The sequence below is a fragment of the Gorilla gorilla genome, chromosome 12, assembly GCF_029281585.2.
Source record: "Gorilla gorilla gorilla isolate KB3781 chromosome 12, NHGRI_mGorGor1-v2.1_pri, whole genome shotgun sequence".
In the NCBI taxonomy this organism is placed as follows: Eukaryota; Metazoa; Chordata; class Mammalia; order Primates; family Hominidae; genus Gorilla; species Gorilla gorilla.
In genome coordinates, this window is record NC_073236.2 from 39,827,544 (window position 1) to 39,851,415 (window position 23,872).

The 23,872-nt window shown below is 47.2% G+C and overlaps 1 protein-coding gene across 7 annotated transcripts in view; it reads left to right on the plus strand.

The window, feature by feature from the left end:
- The first annotated feature begins 551 nt into the window (after positions 1–551).
- IL1R2 (interleukin 1 receptor type 2) overlaps positions 552–23,872 on the plus strand; it is a 44,170-nt gene continuing 20,849 nt past the window's right edge. Inside the window, exon 1 of one of the 7 annotated variants that reach the window (XM_063695656.1) lies at positions 552–654. Coding sequence is in view for 3 of the 7 variants with exons in the window: in XM_055378378.2 (XP_055234353.1) it covers positions 15,854–15,970 (117 nt within the window). In the remaining 4 variants the exon portion in view is untranslated. Of the gene's footprint in view, positions 655–8,854; positions 8,968–15,834; positions 15,971–22,841; positions 22,973–23,872 lie in introns of those variants that run through there. The other 6 variants (XM_004031522.4, XM_019020606.4, XM_019020607.4 and 3 more) reach the window with 6 other exon arrangements.

Below are 23,872 nucleotides of genomic sequence, written 5' to 3' on the forward strand. Positions count from 1 at the left end.
CTTTGATCGGTGGTGTTGGGGCTGTTTCCTTGGAGCCTCAGGGGATGGACTTGCTCTTCCTCATTCAGTGGCTGGAAGGCAAGGCATGAACCCGTGATTCAGGTAAGACACCATTTACTGCCTGCTGTGAACTGAATGTTGGTTTCCCCCAAGAATCAAAATTCAGTTGTTGAAATCCTCACCTCCAAGTTTCTTCTGCTAGAAGGTGGAGTCTTTGGGAGGTAATTAGGTCATGAGGGGGAGGCCTTCATGAATGGGATTAGTGAACTTATAAAAGAGACCCCAGAGAGCTCCCTCACCTTTTCATCCAGTGAGGACACAGGGAGAAGATGGTCATTAGCGACCAGGAAGAGGGTCCCCCCACCAGAACCCCATGCTGGCACCTGATCTCGACTTCCAGCCTTCAGAAATGTGAGAAATAAATTCCAGATTCCTGTTGTTTCTAAGCCATCCCGCCCTAAGGTACTTTGCTAGACACAGCCTGTGCTGACTCACACGCTGCCTTATTTGATTTTCATTCACTGCTTTGAGAAGCAGATCGGCTTGAATGAGCACGGAATGTATCTATTTAAAAAGCAGCTGGAAGTCTGTCAAGTGCATTCTGGAAATGGATTCAGGCTAACAGAGTGTTCTGAATAGAGACGCCTAAAACAAGTAAGTATGATCTGTTATCAATGCATCATCACTTTATGGTACACGATTGATTTTCTTAAGTATGTGATTGTAGTGTCTATAATTTTGTGTTTTTGTACTTAGCAACCCTTTTTCATACAGATGGAATCAGAATAAATTTCATCCTAGTTCTATTTCCAAAATATTATTGGTGCCCCTAGTTGCACTGCCTGAGTGTTGTCAGATCAAGGCTTACAAACTCACGGGCGATGCTGCAGAATGAGTGACAACAGATAATGCCAATCGCCGAGATTGAATCCAGCAAGAAATGACATTGGAATGGCTCTACCTTGTGGAGGGAACTGTCCAGTGCAGAGGACCTGCCTGAGTATTGCTTACAATACATCTTTCTGGTTATAATGAAGCCATTTATTTGTTTACATCTTTATTATTGCCACTTTCCTCCACTGGCTTGGAAATCCTTAGAGCCTAGAACAATGCTGGGCTTGGAGCAGGTGCTTGAAAGCATATTACCAAAATGAATGAATGAAAGAATAGGCGAAGATGCTGGTGCAGACCTCGGTCTTTTGTGAGCTTGGTGAGTGTGAACCAGAGTCTGAGATCCCTGGTTTCCCTGATTAGACACTGAGGATCAGACGTTGGAAGCACCACTGTCCTGTAAGGCCCCTTCTCACCCAGCTCGGCAGCCTTTGCTACACCTCTGTCTTTATTAACTGTCCTCTGTGAGTCCACCTTGAAAGGTTCTCACTTACTTGCTTTTTCTCTCTGCAGGAGCCAAAGACATAGCAATGGAGAACATGGGTGGTACAGCCCTCCACCCTGGCGAGCAGCACATTAGAATCACGTAGGAGCTTAAAAAGTACTGACTGGCCTGGTATTTTTTGGTGTGAAGGTGGGATGCAGGCTTCCTGGGGTTATCCTCTCGTACAGCCAGAGTTGAGAACCATCTGAGTAGCGCTTCTCACACTTCTGGCCACATCAGAATCGTCTGAGGGGCTTGTTCACTGCAGGTTGCTGGGTCCCATCTCTAGCCTCTGATCCAGTAGCCTGGGGTGGGGCACAGGATGTCCTGCTGCTGGGGTCTGGGCAGTGCTATGAGAACTACTGACGTTGGAGCTCGATCAGGTGGTCCCTCACTCCCTGACCCAGGGCATTTGCTGCTTCCTGTCTCTGCCATTCTTTTCTCAACCTGCGGCACTTGCTTTTCTCGCTATGCTGCCCTGACCTTTGCTGAGGCCTGGGCTATCCCTGGCAGGGTGCAGAAAAAAAATTTTTAAGTTACTTTTCTCAGCCCAAAGGAGACTGGAATGCTTCACAAGGGGTTCTACTTGACAGGCAGTTGGACCACCCAAATGGCAAACTAAAAGCATAGAAGCGGACACCAGAGGCTCCTGGACCTGAGATGTGGCCCTGGAAGTGACCAGATGTGGTCTCAAGAGATGGGGGCCCAGGGCTAGGAATGCAGCCATCCGGGGAGGCCCTAGAGCAGAGCAGAGCAGCTGTGGGCTGGCGCCAAGCTCACTCCTGCTTCTCTCTGCACGTCTCCCTCATTCTTTTCTCTCGGAACTGTGACCCTTTTGGCCCCTCTGGGTACCAGGTGGGACAAGGTGACCCCTCAGCACTTGAGTTTACACCTTAGATGTGTAGGTCCTCACAGAGGCCAACTTGTCTCCTTCTGGGACCAAATTCCAAATTACTAAAAAAAAAAAATCAAAAACGGATATGATAAGCCTATCTCAGTGGTCAGCCCCTGGGGCGCAAACATTCCCCTGAGTCAGGGAAGGGTGACTGTAACACAGGTATCATTATGATTTAGGTGTGGCAAGACTAGCAGGTCAGGGGTGCCTGCCATTGAAAAGACTGTCATACAGTTCCCAGGTGGAAGGGGTGTGCCAGGAGGGGCAGCCAGAAGGCAGATGGAGGGAAGCTGCCTTTATGGTGTTTCTGCTGGGAGGCACAGGTGCGGTGGAGGAAGCAGGCTTAGGATTGGTTCGTGTGAATGTCTTCAGTGGGCTCTGGTTATCTGGTACCTGGCCCGGGGTGATAAGGGTAGATAGAGGCCCAGAAGGTGACAGCCTAATACCCAGAGTGGTCGGGGGGGTGGGTGGGCTCAGGGCTGGTTGGTTTGGGAAGCATGTTTGTGGGCCCGTTGGTTACCGTCTCAAGGAATGGGCTAGGCCTGGGTGTGGCTGTCCTTCTAGGATCAGCAAGGCAGCAAATATCAAAGCACCAGAATACACAAAGTAAAAGACTGCATTAATACAGGGTAGTTTACAAAGAAATGGGAAATTGTTGGCTCTGAGCTGGGTGGGGATTGAAACGGTGTTCCCTGCAGATCCATTTAAAGTCTGTCTGTAAATACGCGTTGGTGTGTAACTGCTCCTTGTCTCTAAGCTCAGCCAGCCCCTCCCATGCCAGGTGAGGGGTCTTCCCACCTCCCTTTTCCTCTCTGGGTGTCCCTCCATTATGATCTGGGGACCAAGGCTGGCTGTAGCAGTGTGCCTCCATGGCCCAGGGCGGTTGGCAAATGCAATTTCTTCGGCAGTGCTGGATAAAGTGGGATGACGCGGTGACCACACAGAATGTCATTTCCGATGAAAGCTGGCGTGCCAGCCCGTGACAGGACACAGAGGAGCGTGGATTCCCCTTCATGGTTGACTTCAGCCAAGGCCATCCTCCCCGCTGCCAAAGCCTGCCCTGATTGCCTGCCCTGGGGGAGAGGAGTGTTTTTAAGATGACAAATCAAAGTCAGGTCCTGCATGGAGTTTGCGTGCCTGACAGCCTGGCTAGCACAGGAGGACATGCAGGTGGAATTTGTGCAAGGCTGTTATTTTCTGTAACACAATACACACTGAGAAGGCAATGGGTACCCTTGGACCCTGCAGGCCAATTCAAGCACCATCACTGCTTTTCAGAAGTGTGGGGCATAGATGTCAGCTGAGCCTAGCAAGATGTCCTATGTTACCAAGAGACTATTAGAAAGCAGAGCAGTTCTCAAGATTCAATGAAACAATTGCCTGGAAGCTGAAAGATAATATGGAAGCTAGGGATATAATAGAGTGTGTTGCTGGGAATGGTGGCTCATGCCTGTAATCGCAGCACTTTGGGAGGCTGAGGTAGGGGGGATCACTTGAGCCCAGGAGTTGGAGGCCAGCCTGGGCAACACAGCAAGACCCCATTTCTATAAATAATTAAAAAAAAATTAGCTGGGTGTTGTGGTGCATGCCTGTATTCTTAACTACTCCAGAGGCTGAGGTGGGAGGATGGCTTGAGTCCAGAAGTTCAAGGTTACAGTGAACTACGATTGAGCCACACTGCATTCCAGCTGGGTAACAGAGGGAGACTCTGTCTCTAAAAAAAAAAAAATTAAAAAAAAAATAGGGTGGGTGGTTGAGGGTTGTGCAGTGTGAGTGAGGGTGGCCAGAAAAACCATTTCTGTGACAGTTACAAAGACTGTGTGTGGATGGTGACGCTGAGGTTTTATCTTCAAGTGAGTTGTGCATATGAGGTTTGTTTGATTCTAAAGCATTTATTTGCTAAATGCAAACTTTTAGAATAAAGTCTAGTTCCTGTTGCTCTATTTTGGCATAGGTTTTTAATGTTTCATATACTTGGAACTTCAAAATGGCGGTGGTTGGGGTCTGTCTTCTTACCTGCTGGAGGCCCTGCCAGGTGCTAGCCAGAAGCAGTCATTATTGCTTAGGCAGTCGTTGTGGGAGGCTGGGTGTGGCTCTCGGGGAGCCAGAATGAAGGATAGCAACTCATTAACACACACACACACACACCCCTAAACACACACGTGCACCTACACACAGCTGGGAGTCCTAAGGAAGAGACCTCACCTTTTTTGTTTTTTGCTTTTTTACCACCTTCATTATGAGTCTAAAGTCAATTCAATTAACCAGCTATTTGAAATGTTTACATCTAACAGGAGCTGAGAAGATCCAGTGGGTTATTGGTTAGAATAGCTGGTGGGGCTGGTGGGTCGGGGTAGGTGAGAGGAGGGAAGGGTGATGTGGAGGATGGGCTGGGGTGTTTGCTGCAAGGTGGGTAGCTGAGGGTTGGTTCAGGTGTTTGGCATTGGTTGGGATCCAATAGCTGTTGTCTGAGAGTCTGCTCGTCATCTCTTCCTGCTGAGGCTGGTGGGACTGAATCGACCTTCAGATCTCAGCGATGAGTCCTGTAGACTGCAGGCTCCACGGCAGTTGCAGCTCCCAGGGCTTCAGATTGGAGCTGCCTGTGACATGCAGAGGTGGAAGCACAACCTCAGCTGTGGTGGACGGCAGCCTCTTTCAGCCCCCAGGTGCATAACAAAGGCTGTCTTGATTGTATCTGTGAGACTGCCATGATTTGGGGTTTTCTCTGTCGGTTTGGACCAGATCAGAAAGCAATTGGGACTATTGGTAAGAAAAGCCAATCTGTCTATTCTTGGTGTGGGGACACTTGAGCTGGTTCTCAGCAGTGCAAATAATAGCTAGATGAATAAGCATTGAGCTGCTGTCTGATGCAGAATGAAAATCAGATTTCCATCATGAGGAACAGGAATTTTTTTCATTTCTCCCCCAGAGCAGAGAGTGTAGGTCCACCTCAGTGAGTGGCTCATCCATGTCCTGGGAGGCCGACTTCCAGGGTTTCTCTCTCAGATAGAGAGAGACAGGTTTTAGGTCTCTAGAGTCTAAAGAATGAAGAATCATTGCTTCAGTCCTTGCAATAAACTTCCTGGGCCCACGGGGCAGAAGGGCAAGGCCAGGGAGCAGGGGCTTCCACCTCATGCAAGGGAGACAGCGCGCCTCAGGTCAGAGCAGGAGGGGCCTGCTTGGAGCCTCCTGAGCCACTGGCAGGCAGAGGGTTTGGTTGTGTAGATGGTAGAGCAGGAGGGTGGAATGCTCAGGGCCAGGTACTGCATGGGGCCTGGGTGCCTGTGGAGGGAGAGCAGGCTCTGGAGGGGGCCAGGTTCCAGCTGCCCTCTCATGCATGCTCTGGGTCTCATGGGAGGGGGGTTGGAGGGAAAGTGGGCAGGGGCTGTTCATGTTATGGGTGGTGTCCTGGAATTCTCACCTTTCCCAGTGTCTCTCATGGAAACCCAAGGTGGGAGAAAGAAGCAGAAGGAAATCCTGGAACCAAAAACACTTCAGCAATGAAGATTGGATTTTCTCTGAAATGAACAACAAAATAAAATCTCTCCTGTAGATCTCTAAAGCTCTGTGCATACTTTGTCTATGCTTTCTAGACAATCTTAGCCTTAGGTATGAAAGGAATTGAGGTGTTCCAAAAATTATGCAGAGTCTTTTTTTTTTTTTTTTTAAATGCTTCTGTTTAGAATTGTAAAGCAGAAACTGTGAGGACTGGAAATAATCTTTGAGCTTGTGGTGAGCTGAATAGTGGAGCCGTTCATTAGATGTCCACATTCTAATCTCTGGAAGCCATGAACAACATGTTACCTTACATGGGAAAAGGGATTAAGACACAGAGTTTTTTTTTTTCCTGTTATTGTCCAGTTGACCAGGACAGCCTTTAGATTTTTTTTTTTTTGAGCCAGTGTCTTGCTCTGTCATCCAGGCTGAAATGCAGTGGTGCAATCATAGCTCACTGCAGCCTCAAACTCCTGGGCTCAAGCCATTCTCCTGCCTCAGCTTTCCAAGTAGCTGGGACTACAGGCATGCCCCACTCCACCTGGGCAATTAAAAAATTTTTTTTTGTAGAGACGGGGGATTTGGCTTTGTTGCCCAGGCTGGTCTGGAACTCATGGCCAATCTTCCTGTCTCGGCCTCCCGAAGTGCTAGGACAGTGCTTGCCCAGAATTTTTAATTTTATGGGTTCTGATTGCTAAATTTATCTTATGGTTTTGATGACCATATTTTCTTGAATCCAAATTAAGGCTCTCTGATCTGACAATGAGTGAGTTTCTGGGGATAATATGACAGAGTATTTGGAATTGAGGGTGTCCCATAAAAACTGGGGACACATATTTCCTGTCATAATACATGACGTAGCCTCTCTCTCCCTTCTCACCTTCCCCACCCTGTGGCTTGTACATTACAAGGAGGAGAGAGGGGTTGGAACCTTGCCACAAGGGTTTTCAGAGGATTCTGCTAATCCCTGAACCAGACCAGACTTTGGAAAGGCCTCCTGGGTCTAAAAAATGAGGAATCATTGCTTCAATCTTTGCAATAAACATCCTGGGTGACTTTCACCTCAAACCTCAGAGGATTTCACGATGCTACAGAACATTCTGTGCTTGTGGGTTTCCCATCAGTTGGTGGAGAAATCGAGCCATTCAAATGTGCTGTTGGTGGTGGACACAGTGCAGCATAGGCCATGAAGCGGGGTGGAGGGGTAAAGTAGCCATGGCTCCATGAGGCTCCAGCAGGCCTGGGGACTTACTCTTGGGTGTCTGTTGGGTCTGAGCATTAGTTCTTGAAAAGACTATGTAAGCAATTCTTGTGACTCTGTGATCAAGTTTTCCCATAGAAAGAAGTGAGGTTATGTAAATTCCTCCTTATAGATCACAAGATCAGCAGTTAACTCCAGCATGGCCAAGAGCAGATGGCATGGTTTTGCTTCCTCTCTTTGGCTGAATTAAGCTGTGGGCTTCCTGTGTTATTTAATGAACCGAGTCCTAATTGAGGCAGGTCAGCTGGGAGTGATGTGTTTAGTTGAGCACAGAGCGAGGGTGGAGACAGGGGCTCAATTATTGGCGTGTTCTGTATCCTGGGATGATGATAGTATTTGGTGAGATTTTCCTACTGGGATGAATTCCCACCCTTGAAACTTACTAGGCTTGACTCAAAATTTATGCTTTGTTCTTCAATCTTGCCACATCAAAATAATGGGAAAAGCCCCAAATATTTCACCTTCTAATGGTCCTTAGAAAGAATAAACATGATATAATGTAACATTTACCCTTTGCTCAACAAACTCCATTTTGGGGCATTCACAGTTTCCAAACAGTTTCCATAAGAATCCATCCATTGTGAAGTTATACACACCATTAAATCAATACAGCTTACTCACCTTGCTCCCCATCCTCAAATGTCTGGACTTCAGTTTTCTCTTCTTTTTAAACTGGAAGACAGATTTGACCATCTCTAAGTTTCTACCTAGCTCTAACATTGTATTTTTCTAAGATTTTATTTAACCAGTTGAGATTTGACTTTCGAGAGTTACCATCCTTTGCTAGCAAAAGGATAAAATTAGGGCCCATGGGCCCTTCTGACTTAGCCATTTGTTCTGGGTATGAATTCCCTAAGATTTCTCTAAAGGAGTTTCTATACCTGCCTCTTTACTTGTAAGAAAATGAAGATCTGCATAAACCAGGCAGACAGTGTTATGAAGGTTAATGCCATGGGTTTTAAAGTACATTTTGAAAAGCATTCTTCCTTTCCAACCACCAACAGAGGGATTCCAAATTACACCTCTTCCTAAACGATGCAACACGAGTGAGCACATAGGGGAGAGGTCGCAGGGGATGATGGAGGGTTCTAGCCCTGGAGCCTGGCTTTCCAGGGAGGCCGTGGCCAAGGTTTTATGCTCCCATTTGGCCTCCTGTTCATATCAAGGAAGGCCCAGGACCATGAGTTCTCAGATCCGCGGGCTCTGAGCAAACCAGGTGCACCCTGACTCGGCTTCGTCCTCTCTAACTCCACGGTGGCGACTTGCATGGGAGAGAGGAGCAACCAACAACACCTTCGGGCTGGTTAGGGGGTTTAGGAGACATTGGTTTTGTACAGACATGACTTGATGCTGGATTCCCACTTTCAGAAGACAAACTATTCAGTTCTGCAAACTCCACAATCTAGAATAAGGAATTAGATAACCAATCCCCTCCTTCACTTAACAGTTAAAAATCATACAGGACTCTGAAAACAAAACAAAACAAAAACTTAACCTTTCTTAGATCCTAAAAGCGTTCCTTGGATGGAAAACCAACTCTTCCACTGGCTAAAGATCAAAAGCGTCTTTTTCTCTTTAATGGGGCCACAGTTGGGCAAAACGCCCATCACTTGAAAACCACCTCTCGGCTGGAAGTACGTAATTTTTAGCGAGTCACAGAAAAATAGGGAAACTTATGCGGCGTTTCCTTGGCCACTTCCCCATCTGGGTGATCATGTACTCAGACCCAGCACTGCAGCCTGGGGGTGCTCCCCGTGAGGAGGAAAAGGTGTGTCCGCTGCCACCCAGTGTGAGCGGGTGACACCACCCGGTTAGGAAATCCCAGCTCCCAAGAGGGTATAAATCCCTGCTCGACTGCTGAGCTCCCGCTGGAGGTGAAAGTCTGGCCTGGCAGCCTTCCCCAGGTGAGCAGCAACAAGGTGAGAGAATGCAGAGCTGCAGGTAAGAGGCTTTGGAGAGAGAGAGAGAGAGAGAAAGAGAGAGAGGGAGGCAGAGAGAGAGGGAAAGGCAAAGAGAGGCAGAGAGAGAGGCAGGGGGAGAAGGCAGAAAGAAGAGACAGAGAGAGATGGAGAGACAGGCAGAGAGACAGAAAGAGGCAGAGAAACAGAGACAGAGAGAGGCAGAGAGACAGAGAGAGACAGGCAGAGGCAGAGAGACAGAGAGAGACAGACAGAAGCAGAGAGACAGAGAGAGGCAGAGAGAGACAGAGGTAGAGAGAGACAGAGAGAGACAGAGAAAGACAGAGACAGAGAGAGGCAGGGAGACAGAGAGAGACAGAGAAAGACAGAGACAGAGAGAGGCAGGGAGACAGAGAGAGACAGAGAAAGACAGAGACAGAGAGAGGCAGAGAGACAGAGACAGAGAGACAAAGAAAGACAGAGACAGAGAGAGGCAGAGAGACACAGACAGAGACACAGAGAAGAGAGACAGAGAGAGGCAGAGAGACAGAGATGGAGAGAGACAGAGAGGCAGAGAAACAGACAGAGACAGAGGGAGACAGAGAGAGGCAGAGAGACAGAGAGAGGCAGAGAGACAGAGATGGGGAGAGACAGAGAAAGGCAGACAGAGACAGAGACCAAGACAGAGGGAGAGACATAGAGACAGAGAGAGAAAGACAGAGAGAAACACAGAGACAGAGAGAGAGAGACAGAGACAGAAGAGAGAAATCTGGGAGTCGGGACACCTGAGTCCATTTCTGGTGGAGGCTCAGGCGACTCTCCGGATTTCTCCAGACCTCAGGAACCTGATCCGGGTGACCTTCCTTGCCCATGACCTTCTTCACCTGTGTGAAGGTGGCTGGAAGCATTACTTGAAATTTCTGGGCCTCAGTTTTTCTATCTGTCAAAAGAGAGGCTGGATCAGGGGGTTTCTAAGGACCTTCCATGATTCTAGGCCACAAGTAAAATCGCAGTGGAATCCAACACAAGATAGCGGACCACTGAGACCCGTTTCTACCGCACGAGGCTGCACGTGGGATGTGCACTGAATGGAGGGCTTTCTTCCTTAGAAGCCTCATGAGATTTTCTGGTGTGAAAAGCTTGATATTCTAAAGTCACTGTGGATTCTCTAATGCCTGGCTCTCGGGTGGTTTTCTGGGAGAGGTAGTAGAGTGTGGTTAGGGCTGCGGTGTGTCCCCAGAGGCGAACTGGCCTGGGTTCAGAGTCCAGCTTGCCTGGGACGAGCTGCGTGACAGCTCACCTGCTCAGGGTCTACATTTCCACCTGCAAATAGTAAGGTCAAGGGTGATGAGGAGTACAGTCGATGAATCCAAGTAGTATCAAGCACTCAGGCCTTAAGGTCACCCTCACACAGGGGAAGAAGGTCATGAGTGAGGAAGGTGGCCCAGATCAGACACCTGAGTTCTGGAGAAATCAGGAAAGTTGCCTGAGGCTCCAACAGAAACAGACTCAGGTGTCCTGACTCCCAGATCTCTCTTTCTGTCTGTCTTTGCTTCTCTCTGTCTGCCTGTTTCTCTCTCTCTCTCTGTCTCTGTTTCTCTCTCTGTCTCTCTTAAATCATGGCACACAGTTTGCTCTTGCTGTTTGAAGCTCCTTCTCTTTAATTGCATTCCCTTTTGGGGGCCTTTGCTCTTCTTAGAGCCCTTCAGGACTCCTCTACCCCCACCCACAACTCTGCTCTAAGATCTTTGTCAAGACCCTACATTGCCCTGAGTTCTCTCTTGTGTGAGCAGAGGCAGCCAAATGTCCAGACCTTCCCAGAGCCTCCCAGCGCCGCATGGCTGCAGTGGGAGCTGCCGGCCCCCTTTCTGCACTCCATCCCACCTCCTGCACACTCACCTTTTCCATGCCCATTTCATCAGCTCTGCCCTCCCAAGGCCAGTGGGCTTCCCGCCCACCTGCTCATTTGGTATTACCACATGCACAGACACGGGAGAGTGCCTTTCTTCTAACCTCATTTAGAAGTTTGTCCATTTGGATTGTATTTTGGTACTTGGTTACCCTTAAAGGCAAGAAGGAAGCTCGGCTGAATGTTTCAGGGCAGCTATCCTCTCTCCAGGGGTCTTCAGTTGGCCTGGGAGCCTCCTACCTGGCCCTGCTAGTAGGGGTTCCCTTCTACATCCCCACTCCCACTCCGACCTCCAAAGCCTGTTTGACAATTAGAGCTGAGGGATCCAGAACATCCACGGACCCCGAGCCCTCCTCCCTTCCCGCTGGAGAGCAGAGTTGGCCTCTAGCAGCAACAGGACTGAAGCAGAGCAGACTCGGGTTGCTTTTTCATGTTTTCATTACGGCTTTCCATAGGGGAGACACTCGATCATGACAGTGTCTTTGCCCAGTGGTTCTCAAACTTGAGCCTGCATCAGAATCACTGGTGGGCTTATGAAAATGCAGAGGGCTGAATGTCTGATTCAGTAAGTCCTGGTTGGCGACCTGATAATCTGCATTTCTAATAAGTGTCCAGGTGATGCTGACAACAGTGCCAGGGGACCACACTTTGAGAACCCCTTCCTTAGGAGATGTGTCCAGGGCCAAGCCTGTGGGGGAGCTATCTCAGGACAAGGGCCTTTTGAGATGGTGCCTTCACATCTCCTGAGGGTCTTGTGAATATTTGGCTGAAGGCCTTGTGAATATGTGGCTGATTCTGATTCTCTTGGTCTGAATTTTTCATAAATGCTGTTCGTGCTGCCGGTCCATGGACCACACTTTGAGTAGAAAGGATTTAGAAAGTCTGGGAAGAGGTCTTCTTATTTGGGGGCAAGGAAGAAGTTAGTGTAAAGTTTTGGATGGATCCTAAATTTTCTAGAGCTAATATTCATGAGAATGTTTTCTTAAATGTCTGTGGTAGGCAGAATTCTAAGATGACTCTGGCTGATCCATGCCCTTGTATAATTCCCTCCTTGTGGGATGTGTGTATAGATGGAACATCACTACCATGATTAAGTTACTTTATGTGACAAGGGTGAAGGACTTCTGTGGAAGTAATTTAGGTTCTCAATCAGTTGACTTGAAGTTAATAAAAAAGGTCACATGCTGGGTGGGCCTGACATAGTCAGGTGAGCTATTTAAAAGATTACATGTGCTGGGTGGGCCTGACATAATCAGGTGAGGTATTTCAAAGAGGATCAGGAGGTCAGTGTTAAGTGGTCAGAGACTTAAAGCAGCAGCAGATGTTGTTTTTTTTCCATTGGCCTTGAAGAAACAAACTGCCCTGGTGTAGAGAGGGCCTCAGGGCAGGAAACATGGGTGGCATGTAGGAGCCGAGAGTGGCCTTATCCAGGAAGAAATTGGGGACTCAGTCCTGCAGTCACAATAGCCCTGTAAGCTTGGAACAGGAACCTGTGCTCCAGGAAGGAGCACAGCCCAAACGGTACCTTGATTTCAGTCTGGTGGGACCCTGAGCAGAGACATCTCACCTACAGCAATGTGAGCTAACCAATGCGGTTGTTTTTAAGTGGCTGAGTCTGTGCTGGTGTGTTACACGGCAATAGAAAATGAATACAAGGTCCTGATTCTTCACTTTGATTGTGGTGCCTGCCCTCCAAGGTGTACTGTGGCAATGACCTCAGTAGCTTCATACAACACGAGCTGATTTCTTGCTCATGCTACAGCATCGTCATGGGTTAACTGCGTTGGACTATGACGACTCATCAGAGCCACTCGGGGACCCAGGTCATTGTTAAGACAGAATTTACGGAGACCAGCAGTGGGACACCCATTGTTTTGACACAAGTGCCGGAGGGTGGAGATTATTCCTATTTATCAGAAGCAGAAGCAGGCATAGCAGGAGCAAGTGAGTGGATTGATGGATGCAGGTGGACCTCAGCCTGCTGCCCGGATGGCTTGACTGTGCCATGCTGGCAGTATGGATGAACAAGGGCTCAGCCTGCACCATGCAGGAGAGAGCTGGCAAGAGAGCACCGGCTGTGAAATGCACAGGCCTGGAATCGGCACTTGTTTTTCGCAGTCACGTGCCCCGCCTGACTTCAAGGGTTCAGAGAAGTGAATATTGGTGAACATGAGTATACCCACCACACAGGGTTATCCAGTTAGCTCAGTTGGGGTGGGAGGGAGGGATGCAGGATTTCAGCTCACCAAGCTTCACGGAGCTGCTCTCACCACCAAGGAGCGAGCTGGCCAGGCATCTGACAGCTGAGAGGAGCCGGAGGGGCTAAGAATGCAAATGGAACACCTGCCCACAGCCCCAGGGCAAGCCAAAGTTTTCCTCTGGGGCTTTTTGGGTCTGGCCTGTGGAAACCCAGCAAGTCTGGGCTACCTTCAAGTTGAAGATCAGGTTTTCTTGTGCTGAGGGTGAGAGATTTTCCCACACAGTAGAGATAAAAATCCCTGGGTGTTTTCAGTCTTTTTTTTTGGGGAGTGGCTGATTTCTTGTCACTCGGACACCCTGGACACAGGGCTTGGGACAGTTGCCACCCTTGGTGCCCCTCAGAGGACAAGGTGGGCACATTTTCCAGACAGTGGAAGATGGTCTTTCAAAGCATGCAAAGAAAATCCCATCTGTTTTGACATCTTAACAACTTTGGAAGAAAATATTTCCAAAAAAATATATATATATAGTAGTGAGTGTATATATATGTGTGTGTGTGTGTGTGTGTGTGTGTGTGTGTGTATATACTCAGACCCAGTATATACATATATATAATATATACTGCTATAATATATATACTCACTACAAATTGATGGCAAAACATGTACCTTTAAAGCTTTGCCAGGAGGACTCTCATTTGGCTCTAAAGGCCCTTTCCCACTAGGGCAGGGGAATTAAGCCTGCTGCTACATGTATTGCTGTCTGAGTCGGCTCAAATCTACCTCTCTTGCATTCATTTTGTTTCTTTTGGGGAGATGTTCACTCTTCCAGTTTCTCACCAGCACCTTCTTCTAGCCAGGAAGAAGCCTGAGAAGAGGGGGACATTGTGTCCCCAGGGAGTGGTGGGCAGCTGATCCACACGTGCTGACCTGGGGTCGGCACTGGCTTCTGTGGAGATGTCCCTGGACCTTCCTGGTCATGAGGTGTCCTGTGGAATCTACTGCTGGCGTCTGTGACTGGGAAAACCCGAGGTCTGGTGCCTCAGTTGTCAGAGCCAGTACTCCGTCCGAGGTCACCCCGCTGTGCCTCTCTCTGGCTCCACAGGTTCTCTGCATCTTGGCCATGACCTTGTTTCTTCTGTGGCTTAGACTGCCCAGGTGATACTCAAAATGTTTAGCAACCATCAGGGCATGAGTACCAGCCCATCAGAAAAGATGCTACAGCACCTGTTGCTGTACCTGAAGAGCTCCGAGGAGCACCAGGAAAGCCAAGGGAGCAGAAGGTGGAGAGCTCAGGGCCTTGGGGAAGTGGTTATCTACCAAGAGGTGGGGCAGTCTTCCCCCACTTGGCCTCACTGCTCCTTACTGACTGAATATCCTGAAGCCGTGGCTATAGGTCATCTTGTCTTTCATCATGGCAGCCCCATCTCAGCCCAGATCTCAGTTTACCTTCCATTCTCTGCTGGGAGTGCAGGGGAAGGTCTGAATCTCTCCCATCAGTGAAGCACCCCTTTACCTAACAGCCACACCATTATTTCCATTCTTCTTTAGTGCCCCTTACTTCACCAAGGTGGGATTCCTCCAGAGATGCAACTTGGAAGCAGAGCAAAAATTCTTCTGCATCCAGCCCTCTCTCTTTTACCTCCTGTCCCTTTGCCTTCAGGTTTCAAACCCAGAATAAGAAGCAGGAATGCCTGCCTGCCTGATTCCTCTTGTACCTTCCCTCCTTTAGCCCTGGAGCCCAAAGGGTCTTTTTCTTCTACTGACACTTCCTACCAGGAAGGAACTTCCCCTGCATCATATTCACTTCCTTCCCTCCTTCTGAGGAGGCCTTTGCTCTCTCCCTTTCCTGGGGCTGTAGTGGCAGAAGAATCCAGAATATCAAGGAGGAAAACACATTGGGAGGTAATTGCAATATTACCTTCATTGCGTCTGTGTTGCATGTACTGTCCCATCCTAGAGAAAGAGGAGTTTGAACAAAATTTAAACTGTTCTTTGTGATTCAAGGAAATCATTAGGAGCATCAATTATTTTGTGCTTTAATGTCCTGATATACTCAGTAGGGCACAGTAACATGGAAGGGACTACTGGTGTCTGCGCTTAAAATCCCGAAATGGCTGTGTGCTTTGGTTCTTGCACCTGCCTTAATGGTTTTCCTGTCTCCTCTGTTACTGGGCAATCAGCTGCCGCTTTTTCCAGTGTGTGTTTTCTTCTCCTAGCCTTCTCCCTCTTTCCAATTTGCCATCTGGAATCTGCTTTTGATTGAGCATTCTGTTCACCTGTTGCTGCATGAAAAACTATCCCAAAACTTAGTGGCTTAAAAATGACAACTATTTTATGATAACTCCTAGTTTCTGTATGTCACCAATTTGAGGGCTCAACTAGGTGATTCTTCTGCTCCATGTGTCTGATTGAGTTCAAACAGTGGTGCTCAGCTGGTGAATGGACTCATCTGGAGGGTCCACGATGGCTTCACTTACATGGCTGGTGCCTTTGCAGGGTTCCTGGGAGGCTGGACATAGCTGGGATTGTCAACCAATGCCCTACATGTGGCCTCCCTAGTGAGGTGGTCTCAGGGGAGTTGGACTGTCTTCCTGGTGGCTGACTTTCCAAGGAAGCCAGGCAGAAGCAAGCACCCCATGGAAACCAGGTGGAGGCTGCATGGATTTTTCTGATCTAGCTCCAGAGTTCACAAAGCATCACTTCTGCTGCATTGTATTGGTTACACCAAGTTACAGGCCAGCCCACATTCAAGGGAGGTGAGTTAGACTCCACCTCTTGGTGGCAGAGTGGCACAGTCACATTCTAGAAGACCATGTGGGATGGGAGACACTGTTGCGGTCACCTCTGGAAAATACATTCTGCTACTCTTAAAAACTAGCGACGCTCATACAAATCAACAGAAAGAGCTTCTGAAGGAAGACTTTAAAGCTGCTTCTGTGAGTGAAATATGCTACATGCCTTTGTACCAGGATCTGATGGGCTGTCTTTCCCCTACTCAGATCTTCCTGTCCTTGTTTCTTCTGTCTTTGTCTTATTTTAGATGGACAGGTTTTCTGGATGACTGATTACTCAAATATTTTAGGTGTTTCCCACACTCAGAGTATAAGACAGAAAGCAAAATTTGTTTTAAGGGTGTATGTCTGTTAACAACCAACCCCTGCTCTAATGCCAGAGCGTCCAGTTACTAATTAACTTTATCCAGCAGGTAGCCCAGCAGAGCTGGAAGTCCAGTTCCCAGGAGACCTCAGAAGCCCCGAGTTGTGGCTCTGCCGTTGGTGGCCATGGGGCCTTCGGCAAGAGAGTTGACTGAGTTCAGTGGTTATCCGCTACGACTCGATGCTTTAGAAACTGAAGCTGTATCTAGCACTGAGGAGGCCTAAGCTCAAATCCAGATTGACTTAGAGTTCCAGGGTTTTAGACCTGCGAGAGACCTGGGAGGTCTCACCAGCCCAACCTCTGTATTTTAGAGGTGAAGAAACTGTGACTCAGAGATTGAGCAAATGACTATGTGGTTGCCTAAGATCACATAGTTAGTTAATGGTAGAGTGCAGACAGGAACCCAGTTCCAACCTCCAGCTCCATATGCTGTCACTGAGATAAAAACCTTAGAATTCCTGGCAGCCTTGAAGATGTATACGTGTGTATGCATGTGTATGTATTTAGAATTGTGTGTTTATATGTTAAGCACGCAACATTTATATTGTGTATTTTATAAAGTAAATATTTATAGAACACTTATATGTTCTATAATATGGATCTATGAATTTGGGCTTATGGATTCCATTAGGTAAAGTTGTACATATTTTTAGTATAGTAACTGGTGTTAGCTAAGTTACCAACTACAATACCGACGAGTTCTCAGGCTGGGCTGTGGAATGGTCGCTTAGCAGGAATTCGGCAGAATGCAGATGGTGGAAGGGCTGATTTCTCATCACGTCTTCCAACTGTGTCCTTGAGCAAGCTCCTTATCTCCCTGAGTACCGGGCTCTGCTTCTGTAAAACACTGATGAGAGCTACTGCTTGTTGAACACTTTCTTTTTGCAGCACTGCTGAGCTCATTACATACGGTGTGACATCTACTCCTCCTGTAGTGCACACCAGGGTATGCCCATTTCACAGATGAGGAGACTGAGCCTCACACAGGTAATGTAACCTGCCCACCACCCTGCTGCTGGCAGGAAGGAAGGCAGGATTCCCACTTCTCTGTCCAGGTACACTGTGCTCTTCTGTATACACTTTCTAACTCTCAAAGTTATTGGAAGGTGTAGACAGACTTCTTTGGAGCTTCCCCAGAGGGTCGAATATGACTAATACATGAAGTTAAGAAGGAGGCAAATTTGGGATCCAAAATGACAGACATTTCTAATCATGGATACTTCCCAAGACTGGCAGTGTGCATCTCGTGATGGGGTAAGCTTGTCTTCTATAGAGGATGCTGGGTTTCAGAAGACTGTTTGGGTGGACAGATAGACTTAATGGCTTCTGAAGCCCCCTCTAGCTCCAGGTGTTGATGCTTTTACAGAGCAGAGAATGAGTGCCAAAACCAAGGATTGTGTAGGCTCGGGTTTACATCCTACTTTGTCATTCCTTAGCTCTGTGACCTTGGACAAGTGACTTAATGTACCCAAGTCTATTTCCATTGCTCCGTGTTTATAATGGGGATGCTGAGCTCTACCAGACACACGAGTTTTGTCCTCTGGAGTTGTTCAGAGCAGTGCATTCCTCTTACACAAATACCAGGCTGGGAGAATTTGAAGGCTGTGGGTTTGCCCTGCAGATGCCTAGGGCCTCACAGGTAGAGCTTCCTCATCAGTCATTTTGGAGGAGGATGGTAACTGTTCCAGGCTAGAGGAGTGGTCTTGCTGGGTGTCAGTCGGGGCAGGGTCTAATGCAGGAGGCAGGTGAAGCAAGTGTTTGTTGATGGTCCAGACTGCTGGGGGCTTGGAATGACCCAGACTCACGGGGAATGGAATGTTGATACAGGATTTGAATGAGCGAAAACATGAGTTGAGTTGGTTGACTGAACTTGACCAACTTCTGTCCCAAGAACCACTGACTAAGAGACACTTCAGTGGTGGTTTTAGCGAGAAGGGATGTTTGCTGGCAGACAGTATAAAGAGAGCGCCTATGCCTTGGTGGAACCATCTGTATCAGTTTCTGCCGATTTGCTCCTCTGAGATTCAGCCCAATGTGGCCTAATGCCCTATTCTGCCAAAGATGGGTCTCCCCGCAACGTGGCCTCCAGGAAGTGATCTGTCTCACCAGACCCCACCAGGGATGGGAGGCTAGTGTCCAGGACATCGCCGGCTATCATTCTGACACAGCTATGCAGACCAGGAACAGTCTCAGCCTGCTGCTTGGAAGCTCATTCCTTGTCTAGCTTTTTTCTTTCCTATAGAACAAAAGCAGTTTCTGGACAACTCATCTAGGTTTTTGTTTTGAGCCAGCACATTTTTCAATAAAAGCTGACTGAAACCTGCTCATGTATTTCTCTGTATCTGAGTCTAGAAAGTCTTCCCTCTTAAAATTCTGTTATTTCCTAGGGCTTAGTTAAAAAATACATTCTATATTGTTTCACCTTTGAATTTATAAAAAATTTCCAGGTTAATTTTGATGTAAATATTTATTTCCTCATGGGTTTCGAAGAATTTATACGACATGCGTAAAACATGTTCGGGCTCCTAGGAATTCATTTTACACACTAGAAGTGACTCAGTGATAGGTGTAAGGCCTGATAGCTATGTGACTTCATTAACACTCAGCACCTGCCACCGTGTTTTTGTTCTTTGAATGACTGTGCCACCTGACTCAGAGATGAGACAGTTGCCTAAAAACTTCTGGGAACAAGGTAATGATAGAAATAGAGAAGAGTTTCATCTTCTAGGTGAATTCAGTCCAGATATATTCAAATATATTATCAAAAAAAATTGTTACTCCTTCTACATGCTGGAAAATTCCTTTCTGGAGCTATCGTTTACTTACTAGTTTCTCAATCTGTTAAAAAAATGTATTCCTGCATGTATTCTGAAGTATTTAGAGGTGAAGTTTGATGATGTCTGCAACTTTCAGGTGTTCAGGAGAAAATATGTCTATGCCTATGTCTGTGTCTGTGTGTCTGTGTCTGTGTCTGTGTGTCTGTGTCTGTGTCTGTGTGTCTGTGTCTGTGTCTGTGTGTCTGTGTCTGTGTCGGTGTCTGTGTCTGTGTGTATGTCTAAGTCTGGGTCTGTGTCTGCGTCTATGTCTATGTCTATGTCTGTGACTTTGTCCCCTATCTGTGTCTGTGTGTATGTCTCTGTCTGGTCTGTGTCTGTGCCTGTGTCTGTGTCTGTGTCTATGTGTAGGTCTAGGTCTAGGTCTAGGTCTGTGTCTATGTCTATGTGTATGTCTAATCTAGGTCTCAGTTTATGTCTGCGTCTGTGTCTGTGTCTATGTCTGTATAAATGTCTATGTCTGTGTCTGTGTTGGTGTCTGTGTCTATGTCTATGTCTAAGTCTAGGTCTAGGTCTGTGTCTAGGTCTAGGTCTATGTCTATGTCTATGCCTATGCCTATGTCTATGTCTGTGTCTATATCTATATCTATGTCTATATCTATGTCTATATCTATATCTATATCTATATCTATATCTATATCTATATCTATGTCTATGTCTGTGTCTTTGTCCCTGTCTGTGTCTGTGTCTATGTCTGTGTCTAGGTCTAGGTCTGTGTCTGTGCCTGGGTCTATGTCTAGGTCTATGTCTACATGTATATCTCTGTCTGTGTCTGTGTCTGTGCCTATGTCTGTGTCTGTGTTTGTGTCTGTGTCTTTGTCTGTGTCTATGTCTATGTCTGTGTCTGTGTCTCTGTCTGTGTCTATGTCTATGCCTATGTCTATATCTGTGTCTGTGTCTGGCTGTGGCTGTGGCTGTGTCTGTATCGGTGTCTGTGTCTATGTCTGTGTCTGTGTCTCTGTCTGTGTCTATGTCTATGTCTATATCTGTGTCTGTGTCTGGCTGTGGCTGTGTCTGTGTCTGTGTCGGTGTCTAGGCCTATGTCTATGTCTGTGTTTTTGTCCCCTGTCTGTGTCCCATGTCGGTGTCTGTGTCTGTGTCTAGGTCTATATCTAGGTCTATGTCTACGTGTATATCTCTGTCTGTGTCTGTGTCTGTGTCTGTGTCTGTGTCTATGTCTGTGGCTGTGTCTGTGGTTGTGTTTGTGTCTGTGTCTGGGTCTGTGTCTATGTCTGTGTCTGTGTCTCTGTCTGTGTCCATTGTATGTCTAGGTCTAGGTCTAGGTCTGTGTCTGTGTCTGTGTCTAGGTCTAGGTCTTGGTCTCGGTCTGGGTCTATGTCTATGTCTATGTCTATGTCTATGTCTATGTCTATGTCTATGTCTATGTCTATGTCTATGTCTATGTGACTGTGTGTAAACAGAAAGAGAAGAAGAGGGAGAGAGAGTGAGAATAAAGCGAATGCAGCAAAATGTTAACAATGGCGAATCTACTGAAATATATACTTGCATTTGTCATACTATGCTTTCAACTTTTCAGTCTTTTTGTAATTTTTAAAAATTAAATGAAAAGGTGGAGTAAGCACTTACATCCTTTTAGGCTCTATGTACTGTCTATGACCAGAAGCTGCAGACACCTGGGAATCAAAGGCAGGTTAATGGTTACCTGGGCCTCAGTGCGTGCTCTACCACCTGTCCAACTCAGGGCCGTGCCATCAGCTCTTTCTACCTTCCAGCATTCTTTTTCCTTCCTTTCACACTTCACACATTTTTGTCTTTTTCTTATGCCTGGTCCTGTTTTTCACCATATGCCTCTGTTTTCTTATGTTGAATGTGGTGAAACATGGTTATTTGACAAAAAAAAAAAAAAAAAGATAGAATTCTAACTCAAATACTTGGAAGGAGCTGCCCTTGAAATTTCTTTCTTCCAGTAAGAAGGTTAACTCAGATTCCAGCAGAAATGTCAAGTTGTCTGTGATTTAAAAACTCATTTAAAGAAAGTAGGCCAGGAGAATAGTGTTTTGCTGCAAACTTCTGCAAAACTAATTTGTTTTCCCCTCTGGGCCTGCCAAAGATTTACTGTTTCCCACGCTACAGCAATTTTGGTTCCAACCTTTTTCTGAGGTTTTGATTATTGAAAACTGTCACTACTATGTGTTTGTGGTTTACTTGTCTGCAGCCACTTCCTAGAGAAGTCACAGTAAAGCAGCTCTTTTGCCCAAGTCCAGGGAGAGAAACCAAGACAATTCCCTTGGCTGGAGATGGTGGTGGGGGTAGATGAGGCTAGCAGTTACTGGAGGAGGACAGCATTTTAGGATTCGTTCTACTGGAACAGGATCCTTGTTGAAACACTTCTTCTCACCCATCCAGCCATATCATTTGAAGAAGAGAGTTAACTTGAAACTCACTTTACCTGTAGAAAGAAGAGACTCGATTAGATTTCTCAAAGACTCTTCAGCTCCATAGCTCTGTGAAGCGTTAGCTACTGACTGATCCTGAATGGCACAGCCTGGATTTCTGGTGTCAAAGTAATTTTAAACATGGTTACAAACCTTCCCATAATTCCCGTAAGCCTGACCCTGAGAGAATGTGAGCATGGTGGGGTCCTTTCATTTGAGGGGAGGCTGCACGTCAGCTCCTGACTTTGAGTCAAAGTGACTTTTAGAGTCAACCAGCAGAAACTGTTTACCTGAAATAGTTGAGTATCAGAAAGAAGACTGTGAGAACACAATGCCTGACAGTACCTGGCAGGGCTCCTTCCCCTGGGATCCTTTTATAAACTCTGGAAAAACAATATATTGGGAATAGGCTTGGCTGTGCGTGACAGAAAGCCTGGACACATAAAAAAGGTAGTCCAGGGTGGTGGGCGGCTTCATGAAGCCACCAAGGACTCAGGTTCCCCTCTTACTGCCCTATTGCATTCAGTGAGTGGTCTGTACCTTGTAGTTCATGGTAGCGGCCACAATCCAGCCACCACATCCACACTGAGCAGCAGGAAGGAAGATTAGTGGAGACCTCCCAGGGGGATCACATGACACTTCCACTTACATCTCATTGATCCACATTTTGTCACATGGCCACTCCTTGTTGCAAGGGATGATGGGAAATGTCTTTGTGTATAGAGGGCCATGTGCCCAGGTAAGATTCGGGGGTTCTATTATTGGGAAAGCAGGGAGGACAGATATTGGGAGAAGAAACTAGCAGCATCTGTCATAGAAGATGTATTTTCAAAGAGCAAGGGCTTTGGAATCACCAGTGCTGGGTTTAAATTTCAACGTCTGCTTACTAGCTGTAAGATCTTGGCCAGGCCTTTTAACCCCTTTGAACTCTTATAATACATCCTCTGTAAAATCAGCATGATACTCACTTTGTGGGGATAAAATGCAAGAATGAATGTTCAATATTTGGCACAATAGCTATTGCTTTTACACTAGTCCCTACAACACCAGCTTTGACTTCATTTACTTATCCTGATATGTGGTATTGGTTAGCTACAGTGTATTTAAATTCCTACTTCTTTCATGTTCTTACTGGTGCACTAGTGAGTCTGGCTTGGACCAGTATAGTTGGGGATGTGATAAGCTAATGCGTGTCCAAGGAGGACACAGCAGCTTGGTGGATGTTTATGTGACTTTCATCTGGCAAACCTGACAGTATGGTTAGGGGTAAAGTCACAGGAACTATTTGTGCTTCAGAAACTCGTGAAGAATAGCATCGTGTAGAAACAGAGAGTTTAAGGGAGAAAGCTCCAGGCCAGATACATAGCTAGGGGGAATATCTCAGGTCACCAGAAGGGGGAGTTCAGACTATAACTCTGAGTCTTTGGACTCAGGGTTCCCCACTCACGAGGGAGGGTTTCTGGAGTGCGAGGGTCGGTTTCTCAATGCCTCCCTGGATTTACTGCAAGTCATTCCTAGAGATATCTGTGCAAGGAGCAGGGAACAACTCAAGGTAAAGGTGGCTGGGAATTTTTCCCCTGGATTCATTCACAACTCCTGCCGTGGGCAGGCTTTTAGTCATAAATATTCCCCGGTATGTTCTGGTGTGTGGGCCATGAGGGCTGTGAGCAAGACCAGGGCTCTGCCCCAAGGTTGTCACCATCCTTGCAGAGCCAGAAGAGTCAGGCATGGCAGCTGGCACGACTGCTTCCACTTCTGGCCCTGCCAATGGCTGGGTGGGGCATTGACTTGCTGTGGCAGATGGAATGTGAGCAGACAAGAGTGAGCTAGTTCCCAGTGTGGCCTGGTGTGTGCTTTTGGCCGCATCGTTTCCATTTTAGCCATCCCCAAAGAGGATCATCTCCCAGGAAGCTTACTGGTCCAAGGAGGATGAGACACCCATGGAGCAGACTTGGACCCCATCTGCCGCTCAGAGCCAGGCCTAACCCTGCCAAGTTTAGGTTAACCAACTTCCATCTTGCCCACAGACTTGTGAGCAAGAGTGAACGACCATTGTTTCACACCATTCAGTTCTGGGGTCGTTGGTTTGTTAAGCAGCATCATTGTGGCCGTGGTTAGCAGACACAGGGAACACTTGTGATAGTGTGAGAAGGTCATCAGGGAGACGAGGAGGGCATCTGACACTCCAGTCTTTGGGGGGCATGGGGGAGGACTGCTTCATAAACTTGTACAAGCTATTTCTGTTTTGGACTTCTTGTTGCTTTTCTCCCTGGGATGCTGTAGACCAGAGTGTTAGCAGGACACCGAATCTCTTGGCGCATGTCAGAGTTGTATGTAAAACAGGAGTTAATCCGTAGGGGATATAGGGAAAATTCTCTGACAAGTGAAATATGAGGACTCTTGGGCTTTGAGTGATCCATTAACTCACTCATTCATTGATTCATTCATTGAT